Genomic DNA, 12,360 nt, shown 5'->3' on the forward strand with positions numbered 1-12,360 from the left:
ATTAGGCAAAATGGCGCTTAAAGTACCCAAGGCGGGAGGGCCGGACTTGTTCAAGGCTGGATACAAGGTATGTTGCTTTCTCCACTTCGCGCTATGAGTACCTGTCGGAGGAGAGCTGACAGCTTTAGCACATGTCCGGTCTGGAGGAGGCGGTACTGAGGAACATATCTGCCGTTGGAGAGCTGAGCGAGATAGTGCGGACGTCATTCGGACCCAACGGTGAGCTAACGTGGACCCCCCCGCGGCCGGAAGAGCATGAGCTGATATCTAGGCCGGAACAAGCTCATCATCAATCACTTGGGCCGCCTATTTGTCACTTCCGACGCAGCGACCATCATCCGGGAGATTGAGGTCGCGCACCCGGCTGCAAAGCTTCTGGTAATGGCTTCAACAGCACAGGAGTCAGAGGTATGTCTCTTGGGTTGTGAGGACAGGAAAGCAGCTGACAGGTAGATGGGAGACGGGACAAATCTGGTTCTCATCCTGGCTGGAGAGCTGTTGAAGCGGTCGGAACATCTGTTGACTATGGGTCTGCATCCGAGCGACGTGATTTTGGGGTATGAGATGGCTATGAAGAAAGGTCGGGAAGAGCTCGAGAGTGAGCTTACACCTTCGCCTCCCTCCTACGCGACACACAAGCTGACATACAGCCCTGATATCTTCCACCCTTGAATCAAAACCCATTCCCTCCGCCGCCCAGATCGCAACCGCCATCGCCCCCGCCCTTGCCTCCAAGCAACCCGGATCCGAGGCGTTCCTCTCCGCTCTCTGCGCCGAGGCAGCGCTTGCCGTTATGCCCAAGAATGCGCGCGACTTCAACGTGGACTCAGTACGGGTTGTCAAGGTGTTGGGTGGTGGTTTGAGCGCGAGTAAGGTAGTCAGGGGAATGGTGTTTGGTCGGGAGCCTGAAGGTGGGTCGTTCTGCTAGGGCGAAGGGGGATGAAGCTGATATAGCAGGGATTGTCAAGAAGGCGACCAAGGCAAAGGTGGCGGTGTATACGTGTGGACTGGACATCTCGCAGACGGAAACAAAGGGGACGGTGTTGCTTAAGAAGGCGGATGAGTTGTTGAACTTTACAAGGGGAGAGGAGAAGCAACTCGAGGGCGTGAGATTAAGCTTTCAAGAGACTTGAGCAAAGCTGACGTTTCTAGTACTTCAAGGAGATTGCCGACTCTGGAGTCAAACTCATCATCGCCGGCTCGGGCATCGGGGACCTCGCACTGCACTACCTCAACCGGATGGACATTGCCGTCATCAAGGTTCTATCCAAATTCGATCTCCGCCGGCTGTGCCGCGTGGTCGGTGCTACTCCTCTCGCTCGGCTCGGCGCCCCTACACCGGAGGAGGCGGGTATGGTGGACGTTTTCGAGACGGTCGAGATTGGCGGTGACCGCGTCACTGTCCTCCGGCAAGAATCGGGCGAAAAGACCCGGACGGCCACTATCGTCCTCCGTGGTGCGACTGCCAACTACCTGGACGACCTCGAGCGGTCCCTCGACGACGGGATCAACACTATCCGGATCCTCCTCCGCGATGGTCGTCTTGTGCCCGGTGCGGGCGCGTCCGAGGTGGAGCTCGCTTCCCGGATAGCCGCGTACGGCGCCAAGACCCCTGGTCTCGCCCAACACTCGATCAAGCGATGGGCGGAAGCCATGGAGGTCGTACCACGTACGCTCGCCGAGAATGCCGGTCTGAACGCCGAGGATGTTGTCAGCAACATGTACAAGGCGCACTCGCTGGAAGGGAAGGTCGATGTGGGCGTGGATATCGATGAGGCGGGGCAGGACGGGGTGGTTTCGGCCAAGGCGATCGGGGTGCTGGATAGCTATGCGGCCAAGGACTGGGCTATCAAGCTGGCGACGGAGGCGGCTATCTCGGTGTTGAGGGTGGATAGCATCATTGTGGCTAAGCAGGCGGGGATTGCGCCGCCCAAACAGTCGGGTCACTGGGACGATGATTAGAAGAAGAAGTAGATCTCGATGTACAGGTGAGAAGGATAGACAGGTAAGATGGCTTGCTTCCCATTAGGCTCTGATGCCTCGATCCTCACATACTGATCGTGTCCCTTAGAAAGACTAGTGCATAAAGCTAATATAAGAACCAAAATGACCCCAATTGTCCGAAGATGAGAGAAAGGTACGCTACACTACAAGATCCCGAACCCCAAATCCCACACGCCCCCTCTATGACGACCGCATGATGACGAGCTGCTGGTTGGTCTTGTTCTTTTTCGATGCGGGGGATGGTGGAAGAGGAGCACACGCCTTGCCGTCCTGCGCGAAGGCCCAGCCGGCCTGGCACGACTGGATCTTGCACTCGCCCCGGTTGCACGTGACCGAGTCGGTACCGACGATGGCGGTGCAGTCTTGTCCTACGCCGGGGCCGAATGGGATGCTGAGGTCTGCGCAACCACCGCCTGGGTCGTCAGCCACAGCTACATCAAGAAGGCAAGGACAAGAATACTCACAAGACTCAATGTCGTTCATGGTGTCGACACACTCCCAGCCGAGACCCGTGACGCTGGGGCAATACGTCTTGCCAGCCTGGCACTCGTACCTGCTGCGCTTGCGGGTCTTGGGGACGGGGACGCCGCTCTGGCACGTGAAGGTCGCCTTGGGCTTGCAGATCCCGCCGCAGAGGATCTCGGCGTCGGTGCAGCCGCAGTCGCCATCCGGGGTCGGGCGGGTCTGAGTAGGCGGGCACGCGGGGAGGGCGCACGATCCGTCAGGCTGGCGAACCTTGGGCGCGGGGCACGCGGCGACGCAGATGGTGGAGCCGGAAGGGAGGGTGTGTGTTTGGGGCTTGTTGGCGGGGCAGGCGTCGCACGATGGACCGTGGATGAAGTTGCCGGGGTTGTAGATGAAGCCAGGGTTGCATCGGCGGCCGCAGCAGCCGGAGGTGAAGTCGTGGACCGAGTTGGGGAAGAGGGAGGAGGGGATGTTGCAGGCGCCGCCAAAGTTCAGGTTGCGGAAGGGGTTGTTGTTGCCGGCGTTCCCGTTGATCTGGTGGTCAGCCCGAAACGGTGAAAGGTATCAACAGATGACTCACAGCTCTCTTGATCTTCTTGGCATCATCGCCCACGACTACTGCGGCGCCCGCTCCGAGCTGGACGTACACATCTACATCTGCATTGGCGCCGATACCGCCTGATCCGATTCCGACGCCGACGTTTGTGTCGACACAGAGACACGCCTGGGCAGCGGCGGTAGCGCCGGCCCCGAGACCCCCGATGGAGGCGGAGAAGTCGAATGCGGCGTTGAGGCGGACACAGACACCCACGTTGACGTCGACGTCGATGTCACGGGTGACGGGGGTGGGTGTGCGGCGAAGTGCGGGCGCGGCCGCAGACGAGCCGAGGACGGAGGGGATGAGGAAGGAGAGGACGGCAGCGGCGGAGGCGGTCGAGTACTTCATCTTGGTGAGTGGGATGTAGGGGGTAGATGGGTGTCAAGGATGGGGTGTAGGCGAGAGATGAGTGTTTTGGAGGAGATGTCGGAGATGAGAGATAGATGAGTTGAGATACCGCCGGAGCGTATAGATGTTAAGAGATGGGGGACGGGAGATGAGGAGATACGAGACGAGTTGTGAGATGGAACTCTGAGGAGGATAGAGGACGAAGAAGCGGACATGCTGCCTTCTTTAGTAGTCAGCAGCTCGGACCTGGTGCCTTGATGTTTGGAATGCAGCAGAGACATGAGTAGCTTTCCTATGAGTATCGAATAACAGCCCATCACAGTCAATCATGGGGGAAAATGGTCGGAAGATGAAACGGAATTGACGTGTGGCTGGGAAGAATGAGGATGTGATTGGAGTCGTGTATGAAGACGAGACAGTTTGGGTACCTCACATTCAGTACCCGGGCCGTGCCGGATATGAACAAATGAGATGTCTCGGGTCGGCAGAGGGCAGCATAAAGTCAATCAGATTTCAGGATCACACATACACGGGTCGAATCAGGTAGTGCCTAGCAAGAGTGGCATTGCTTTGCGAGACAAGCACAAAGTCAGAAGTCAAAGCTGTGTCTGACTGCGAACGATGATGTGCACGGAGCGTGCCTAGGGAGGTCAAGGCGTGTGCTATTGATGACCAGGGAGTCTCGGCGCAGAAATCGAAATTTGAAACATCGTCCGGTTTCAGATTTGCCCATTCGCAAGGTGAATGCGTGCGAATTCTTATCGCTCCCAGCTTTCAGTCGGCAATGACTTAGCAGCCCGTTAGCGCGCGTTAGCACCATCATGAGTGTGAGAAAGCTTACATGCATACATACAGGACCAGCCTAGAAATGCGATTTCAAGCAGATTATTGCCGATGATTAGTTAGTTATGGGTAGTCTAGATGAATGCAGTCGCTCCTTGTCGGGGTCTTCCCAGCCCAACGACCCGGCGCCACCACTGGCTTGGCTATGTCGCAAGCGCCGAGTCTTCCTCTTCGTCATGCTGCAATCCTTTGCCCTCTTGCGCCCGCTTCTTATCTTGCCAACCGTATACTGCGAATTGGGCCATGACGAAGATGTCGAGGAAGACAGTGAGGAGTGCGCCGGCGAGCCATGAGGCGTTGGCGAGGATATATTTTGGGTCGAGGGAGGGTGCGAGGATGGAGGCGGAGTAGGTTAGGTCTGAAGATTAGCTACAAGTCGCAGTTTATGGGATTGGCAGTACTTACTGCCTGTGATGGTGAAGAAGAACAGAGCTAGTGATAGTCCAGCACACCGTGTCCGGCTGGAACATAAGCTCAAAGACCCTCAAGCCAAGCGACTAAGCTCACAAATTGTGGATGATCTGAGGTATCCGACTCCCAAAGTACAACACCGCGCTACTCCATCCTAGCAACTGCGACTTCCACTCAAACTCGACGCCATCTGAGCCATGTCCGCCCTGCCCCGGTCCAGGGTTCTCGGGGATAGATACATCCGGTGTCGCCTGGATCTCGAGGTACCACGCGCCAGCGCCCGCGAGGAGGACAAACGCGATGAGGAGTGGGTACTCGAGCCAAAGGAGATGTGGTGGGAGCAGGGGTTTTGGTTGGGCGGGAGGAGGGTTCGGGTCGGCAGGGAGGATGAGGGGAGAGGACTCTGTGGCTGCTGCGCGGGCGGCAGGGGAGATGGAGTCCCGGCGAGCGCGAAGGCGGATTTGGCGGTAGTAGTATACCTGGGCGAGGAGGACTACGTCACATAATGTGTACTGGCTGTTAGCTCCGTGAGATCAGAGGGAGCCGAGTAATCTCACATATATAGCTAGGACAATCACTGTGGGTACCAGCTTAGCCATCACTGCTCCTCTGGCCCATCAGCAGATATCTCCGGGGGAGCCGAGCTGGACTCACAGCAACCCCGTCAAATCCCCTAATAACCACAATACCACAAACGCCACACTCAGCCCATCTCCTGATTTGAGCTGGTAGTTCTCCCATATTTGCGGGGTATATACGACGAGCCAGCACGCGACGGACATGGATCCGAACTGTCCATCCATCAGCTGGACGTCCCGGTTTGATCAGGCGTTTTTCGGTGGATACTGACGATGGAGCTCATCTGATCTGGCGTGAGAGTACCCTGCAGCATCTTGCGTGTATGTGATGCTACTGGGGCGAGGAGGCGGGGATGCACAGATGATCAGACAAGGGATAGATGGGGGTAGAGATGGTCAAACGAGTGACTTTGGGTGGGGGTCCGACAAAAACAGACTTGATGTGAGTCGGGAACTGCATCCGGATTTAACGGGTTTAGCCGAAGTTACGTCATTGGCGACACGTCATCGATCTCACCGGTCACCCGCTCACCCAAGCCAGTGCACAGCGCGTACCTCAAAGCCATATCTCTACCCCTCTGTACCTCTCCTATACACATAGCTCACCATGTCAAACGAAGCTACAGACCCAGTGAATCCATTCGCTACTTCCCCCTCATCATCCCCAGCGCCGTCCCGACCCCTCAGCCCCAGCCCAAGGCCGAAGGATCACGCCAACCCCGCTTCGGCCTTCTCATCCCCTACCCCCTCGCGCGGCCCTTCATCGCTCATCTCAGCCGCATCGGGCTCACCGCCCCCGACGCACCGCGCCTCATTCCCCGATCCGTCAAAGGAACCGAAGAAGGGGTCTTCCCGCCTCTCGGGCCCGTCAGCGAAACAGGGGTTCTGCTGTGAGCGGGACAAGGAGATCAGTAAAGGCGAAGAGATCCATATTGTGGATGCGTTCAAGACGACCGATGGAGGAAAGGCGACGTATATCACCTATGTGATCAGAATAGGAGTAAGCTTTTGCCTAACTGTATATGCGCACAAGGATGAGCTAACGAGATAGACACACGAGACCCGCAGGAGATACTCGTCATTCCTCTCGCTGCATCAGGCGCTATCTGGGCTGTACCCGGTTCTCATCATCCCGCCTATCCCGTCAAAGCAGTCTTTGGCCGAATATGCGGTCAAAGGCCAGTCCAAAGCCAAGGAGGACGCGGCGACCATCTCGCGCAGGAAGCGGTTACTGGAGGACTTCCTGCGCCGGCTCGTGCGCCACCCTATCCTCGGCGGAGAACATGTTCTTCACAGATTCCTGGAAGATGGCGTCAGCTGGGTAAGCTTTCTACCCCTCTTGGTGTCCAGGGTACAGAAGCTGACCTCTCAGACCGAAGTCCTGCATTCTCCTCCTGTCTCCCTTCTTCCCAAAAACCCTCTCCATGCACCCTCCCACAACCCTACCTTCCAGCCCGACTCCCCAACCGACATACCCCTTCCCGACACTCCTCACTCACCGAGCACTTCTTACATCGCGCACCACCTTCTTCCCACACCATCACCCACGCACCCCCTCAGGCGCCCAGACCAGCGGTTCAACGACTCCGAGGTATTCACCGATAAGTTCCACCAGCACTTCTCGGGGAGCATGGAAAAGGTCAACAGGAGGGTGGTCAAGCGGTGGGGCGAGCGGGCGCAGGATCTGAGCGAGCTGGGAGCGGTCTGGAATGGGTTCAGTCTGGTGGAGAAGGGAGAGCTGGGATTGGCTGTGGAGAAGGTTGGGCAGGCGGTGGATCAGGAGTACCTCGCTACGGCTGCTTTGGTGAGCTGGCAGGCGCTCGAGCTCATGTGAGGCAGCAGCTGACGACTACAGCTACAAGCGTGGGAACGATCTGCCACTGAGCCTCTTCACATCTACTCGCAATTCTCGGCTCTGATCAAACAACGCCTCTCCTTCCGCCACCAAAAGCACGTCCAATATGAGCTTGTCCAGGACACGCTCGAATCGCAGAAGGACAAGCTCGACCTCCTCGAGAATGCCGAGCGAGAGGCGCGGCGCCTAGAGGAGGCGCTCGAGCGAGGGGGCTCCATCATTGGCGGCAGCACCTCTGGGACGGGAAGTCAAGCGGATGATCAGGAAGAGAGGGAGCGAGCCAGGGCGAAGGAGCGGGAAGATCGGGAGAGGGCAGAACGGTCCGTCTCGAGGGCGAGAGGAGCGGGGTTCGGGCTTTTGTCGGCGGTCAAGCATAGTTTGAGCGGGATGATGGATGTGGATCCGGAAGCTACGAGGCGGGCGAACATAGCCAAGACGAGGGATAATATCGCGCAGGTGAGCTGGGCAAAGCCCGACGCCGATCGGACAAAGCTGACGCCACTTAGCTCGAAGACTCGTTGCTGGCTTCTGAACAGGATCTCAAGTACGCCTCGAACACGCTTCAGGCGGATTTGGACCGGTTCCAGAGGCAAAAAGTGGCCGATATGAGGCAGATGGCCATCCAGCTCGCTACTGTTCACAAGGAATGGTGCCGCCAGGTGAGTTTCAGCTTCGAGGTGCCCTCCGTCCAGGGAATCCAAGCTGACCGCGTAGAACTTGGAAGCATGGGAACAAGCCGCCAAGTCAATCCGCGAGATCCCTCCCCATCCAAATCAAGTCCCTCAGTCCGCCCAACCCGCCCCTCCCCCCACACTACCGAAAGACGAGCAGTTCGGGATGGGCGAGACGATGCGGCGGGAGCTGGATGCGATCGAGGCGGCGAGTAAGCCACTGCCGTTGCCGGATAGTGAGGAGATGATGGGCTCTGTGAGGGCTGGGAAGAGGCCTGAGCACCAGCAGCAGCCGGTTCATGTCAAGAGAGAGGAGGAGGGGGTGGATAGTCCGTTGGGGCCTTTGTGACTGTATTCGTATCGATGGGCAGAACATTTTGACCTGGAGTGCAGATACCGCCTCTCTGCGATACGAGTAAACCACTTAGCAGGGGTTGTCGCCCTTGCCAGTCTCAGCGCCCAGCGCTCTGCAGCTGAATGGTCCGCGCATACAGCATGATACAAGATGCAAGATCACAGGTCAAGATGAACGGAACCAAAGCCGGATTTATGTGATTGATTTCTTTCTTTTGGTTCCGGCGGAACTCTAGCTTGCTGGCGTAAACACAGCGACCTTTCACTCAACCCTCTCTCCATCTCCCTCTCTATATACCTATAATATCATACCTTGACACTCTTGACGCTCTTACCCATACATTCAACCCGAAGGTCACCGCGCATTCATCACGAAAAAGCGCGAAAATCGATCCGCCCACCCGGCGATACTCGACCAATCCTTTCCTCGCTTACCATGTCCCGTCTCCCTCCCATCACCTCCTCCGCCTTTGACCTCGAGCGTCGCCGGCTCGAATCTACCATCGACCAGGACCTCAGCACCATATCCCTCTCCTCCATAGGTAGCGCCTCTGGGTCCGGCGCCAGCGGACACGGTCCGATAGACGGACAGCTCGTCGATATCGGTGAAGACGAGGGGGACCGTACTTTCCTCTCTGGCTCTGGGACAAACATGGACAATACCCTCGAGTACCCGCGCGGATTTGGCCAATCCCTTGTACATGACAAAAGGCAGCATGATGATTGGTTTAACCATCCCCCGGCGCGTTCGCCCGAGCCCGATGCCGACGTCCACGCTCACGCGTTTGCACAAGGACCAACCGGAACGCCCCGCGCCGCAGCGCATAATCGGCGTCTCGAGCGGAATGCCTCGGGTTTATCAGTGCCCAGCATAGGCGAGAGCCCGGCAAGTACAGCGGGACACCACGTGTCGGCTGTGAGCTTGGCGGATGGCGTGTTTAGGCGGAAAGGCGGGGCGTGGTCGGATGACGGAAGCGAGTTTGACCCAGAGAGGAGTTTGGGCAGACTGGTGGGTGAGCTGGGGAAGGTGATGGGTTCTGGATCTGGAGGAGTAAGCTTCCCGCATCTCTACCGCGTGTCGAAGAGGACGAGAGCTGACGCTACCCAGAGGATATCGCCACGCCCTACATCGCCCTTCTCGGCACACCACCACTCGCTCTCCCCTCCCCGCTCCCCATCTCCTCTACCTACATTCACCTCCAAATCCCAACCTACCGCGCAAGGTCGGCAGCGCCGTCCCCACTCCCAAGATCTCAATCTCTCTTATACTCTCTCCCGCGCCAACCCCCTCCCCTCCCCGCCTGATTCGGGCGGATCGCGCTCCGGCTCCGGAGACCAAACGACCATCACAAACCCGTATGCCGCTTCGACATTCACCAAGGCTGCGCTGGAGCTGCAAGAAGATATCGAGGGGCGGAAGGCGTCGGGCACAAGAGGGCTGGTCAGGCCTGGACAGCCAGCTCGGAGGGCGCTGAGCGATAGTACGGCGCATAATATACAGCAGGGGGCGGTTCCGGCAGCTCAGGGCAAGGGGAAGGCAAGGCGAGTGTCGACTCTGCAGGGACAGCAAGAGCCCAGGCGGACCAGCTCAGCTCCGGCGGGAAGAAGAGGAGATACTTCGGCGGATGTTACGGGTATGACGGGGTTGATGGCTACTCCTGCCAAAGGAGGAGCTTATGAGGTCTTGGGGAAGAATGGGGAGGTGGGTGGGGATGCAGGTGGTTAGTTTAACCTTCCGTTTCTCGGTTTGCGAGGATGATGACAAGCTGACATGACCAGCTTCGATACCTCAGACTTTGGCTACGCTGCATGCACGCCTGCGAGGGCTGGAGACTGAGAATTCGATTGCGAGGCGGCGGGTCAGGGAGCTGGAGGGGGAGCTGGAGCGCGCCAAGGGGGAGGTGGAGGATGCGAAGCGGTCAGGAGGGGATCGACTGAGGGAGGCTATGGGGCAGAAGTCAGGTGAGTGTCTTCCTGAGCTGTAACTCCGTTAGGATACACTGTTATCGACCCACAGCTGATCAAATAGCGCTGGAAGATCTCGTCAAATCCCTTCGAACCCACCTCACCCGGCTGACTTCCGACCTCGAGGAGAGCAAACACCTCGTACACCAGTTCCAGACTTCTCAGCCGGCACTAACTTCCCCGCCCTCGCCACCCCGGCCCGGAACAGCCTCTGAGCTGGCTGCGCTCCGTCGAGAGATCGAGCGATTGACACGGGAGGTCAGCAGGCTGGGCGGGGTCGTCGAGCGCGGACTGGAGACGCGTCGAGCGGCAAGAGGGGAGGGGACAGGCAGGGAGGCGCGAGTAGAGGACGCCGAGGATGAGGGAGATCGGACGAAATTCCACTCGGTTCCGGCACGGTCTCAGGCCACACAGCTTCCGAAAGGAAACCACGAGCCCCGACTCCCCTCTAAACTCCGACAAGGGCTGCATGCGTCCGCGTCGTCCAATCCGACGCTTATGCCCCCTTCGACCGGACCCCCTACGCGTACTCAACCACCTACGATCCCCCGCGCCCCTCCTACCCCTCCATCAGAAGACGAGGCACACCCCGCCCCTCGTCGCTCCGCCTCATCCTCGTCTCGCCCAATGAGGCATCATGGGGACCGGAGCAAGAGCCGTCGCGGTGCCGAACCCAGGCAAGAAGGGCCTGAGAGCCCCTTCCCCTCCATTCGGGCCGAGGACGAGGCCGAGTTCTTTGCGCAGATGGAGGAACATGCGGCTCAAACTGCTACTGCTCCGCGGTCGAGAACATCATCGGGCGAAAAGCGGCACGTGGAGCTGCCGGAAGAGATCCTGAGGTTTGGTAGGGGCGAGGTACCTCCCCAGACTGTGCTCAGTCGGGTGATTAGGGAGCTGGAGGATGATTTTGCGCATTACAAGGCGTGAGTGCAGCTTCCTGTCTCGAGGACCAAGGAAAGAAGCTGATGATGTAGGATATACTGTGAGCTCGCAGACCAGTACAAGCTCCTGGATGCGGCGAGTGCGGCTGCGAAGCGGCATGTCTTGGCGGATCATCTTAAAGAGGTGATTGATACGCTCGAACAAAAGGTGCGTCTGATCTCGAAATCCTGTCAGTGAAGGGTGCACGGCTGATGGACCCATAGGCGGACCAGATTTCATCACTCTACGACCTCCTCAACTTCCAAGATCGCCCAGATACTCGTGGCGGACCAAGCGGGACCACGCGAAAAGTCAGTAAGAGCGTCGCGGACGTTATGCGGATGGTGAAGGAGACATTGGGTGAAGAAGGGGTGGAGAGGCTGAAGAGGGAAGGGGTTGTGCCTTTGGCATCGAGGAGGCGAGGTGGGGTGGTATAATGTGGCAAAGGGGCTAATTTGCGGGGAAGAGAGAGGGGAAGACGTTTTGCTCGTGGAGTAGCTTGAAGGTCAAGGGGACGATGACGGGCCAGGGAGAGCGGCAGGACGATTGGTCTACCTTGGTAGACGATCGGAAAAGTGCGTGTTGGTATATACATAGCTTGCATATACTTTAGGTCTTGTTTTGTCATCTACTGAGCCCTTCCTGGGCATGCTCTGGTGAGATACAGATCTGACTCTGAAACACATCCGAGACGAGATCGCTTCCGGTTCGATGCAGAGAAGTCGAGGAGGAACTCAAGGGAGAGTAGCCAAGTTAGGACACCGTGGGATTCAATTCTGACGAGAAGCCGGCCCAGCCTGGCCCAGCGTCCATACAGCTGTCCGCACACCAGGACGTTTGCGGCCAGGGGCGATCGACGTCCCGATTCGGCGCGTTATCGGCGCGCTCGGCGAAGCATATAAAATCAGAGGAATGTGGTGTTGGCCCGCCTCTAGCAGCCGGCAGCCTCTGGCCCGCGTCCCGCCCGGAGATATGGTACATTTAGCTTCGAGCAGGATTGGCCGCTTCGAGCTATACTCGATGGGTAGTGATAAGAGACAGAATTGGTACCACGATGGTCAGGCACCGCTCCAATCTGTGGCGTCACAAGGCGCCACGGGCTGCCACGGGACATATAAGAAGGCTGACAGGCCGACGATCACGCCGTCCAGCTCCAGATCTTTTGATACACGAAAAACGCCCCTTCGCTACCCCTTGCAAGACCGCTCTCACCTCACCTCTCAGCACGGAACGCCATCGCCACATCCGCACTCCGTCATCAGCTTCCCAGCTCCCAGCTCACAGCTCCCAGCTCCCAGCATGTTCTCCCGCTTCCTCGTCCTCCTCACGATTTGCCTCGGTGTCGTG

The 12,360-nt window shown here is 58.1% G+C and overlaps 5 protein-coding genes across 5 annotated transcripts; 3 read left to right on the forward strand and 2 right to left on the reverse strand.

The window, feature by feature from the left end:
* Positions 1–10: 10 nt before the first annotated feature.
* MKK02DRAFT_43965 (chaperonin Cpn60/TCP-1 family) lies at positions 11–1,962 on the forward strand (the record flags this gene model as incomplete). Its single annotated transcript, XM_053092703.1, has 7 exons — positions 11–67; positions 129–219; positions 272–408; positions 454–598; positions 651–911; positions 958–1,106; positions 1,153–1,962. The coding sequence occupies 7 exons, from the start codon at positions 11–13 to the stop codon at positions 1,960–1,962; spliced, it is 1,650 nt and encodes a 549-aa protein (XP_052945060.1).
* Positions 1,963–2,184: 222 nt separating this feature from the next.
* MKK02DRAFT_43966 (uncharacterized protein) lies at positions 2,185–3,415 on the reverse strand (the record flags this gene model as incomplete). The annotated part of the gene is made up of 3 exons (XM_053092704.1): positions 2,185–2,417; positions 2,469–3,003; positions 3,050–3,415. The coding sequence occupies 3 exons, from the start codon at positions 3,413–3,415 to the stop codon at positions 2,185–2,187; spliced, it is 1,134 nt and encodes a 377-aa protein (XP_052945061.1).
* A 986-nt stretch (positions 3,416–4,401) lies between these two features.
* Positions 4,402–5,561, reverse strand: MKK02DRAFT_32744 (PQ loop repeat-domain-containing protein; the record flags this gene model as incomplete). Its single annotated transcript, XM_053088562.1, has 6 exons — positions 4,402–4,616; positions 4,664–4,719; positions 4,766–5,181; positions 5,227–5,278; positions 5,324–5,460; positions 5,520–5,561. The coding sequence occupies 6 exons, from the start codon at positions 5,559–5,561 to the stop codon at positions 4,402–4,404; spliced, it is 918 nt and encodes a 305-aa protein (XP_052945062.1).
* A 293-nt stretch (positions 5,562–5,854) lies between these two features.
* On the forward strand, positions 5,855–8,122 carry MKK02DRAFT_26889 (uncharacterized protein; the record flags this gene model as incomplete). Its single annotated transcript, XM_053087268.1, has 5 exons — positions 5,855–6,247; positions 6,299–7,051; positions 7,103–7,558; positions 7,609–7,761; positions 7,817–8,122. The coding sequence occupies 5 exons, from the start codon at positions 5,855–5,857 to the stop codon at positions 8,120–8,122; spliced, it is 2,061 nt and encodes a 686-aa protein (XP_052945063.1).
* Positions 8,123–8,563: 441 nt separating this feature from the next.
* Positions 8,564–11,450, forward strand: MKK02DRAFT_43969 (uncharacterized protein; the record flags this gene model as incomplete). Its single annotated transcript, XM_053092705.1, has 6 exons — positions 8,564–9,178; positions 9,236–9,848; positions 9,907–10,089; positions 10,157–11,015; positions 11,067–11,181; positions 11,238–11,450. 6 exons carry the CDS (start codon positions 8,564–8,566, stop codon positions 11,448–11,450), a joined length of 2,598 nt encoding a protein of 865 aa, XP_052945064.1.
* Positions 11,451–12,360: the final 910 nt, after the last annotated feature.

This window comes from Dioszegia hungarica (assembly GCF_025882075.1).
Source record: "Dioszegia hungarica strain PDD-24b-2 chromosome Unknown MKK02contig_8, whole genome shotgun sequence".
In the NCBI taxonomy this organism is placed as follows: domain Eukaryota; kingdom Fungi; phylum Basidiomycota; class Tremellomycetes; order Tremellales; family Bulleribasidiaceae; genus Dioszegia; species Dioszegia hungarica.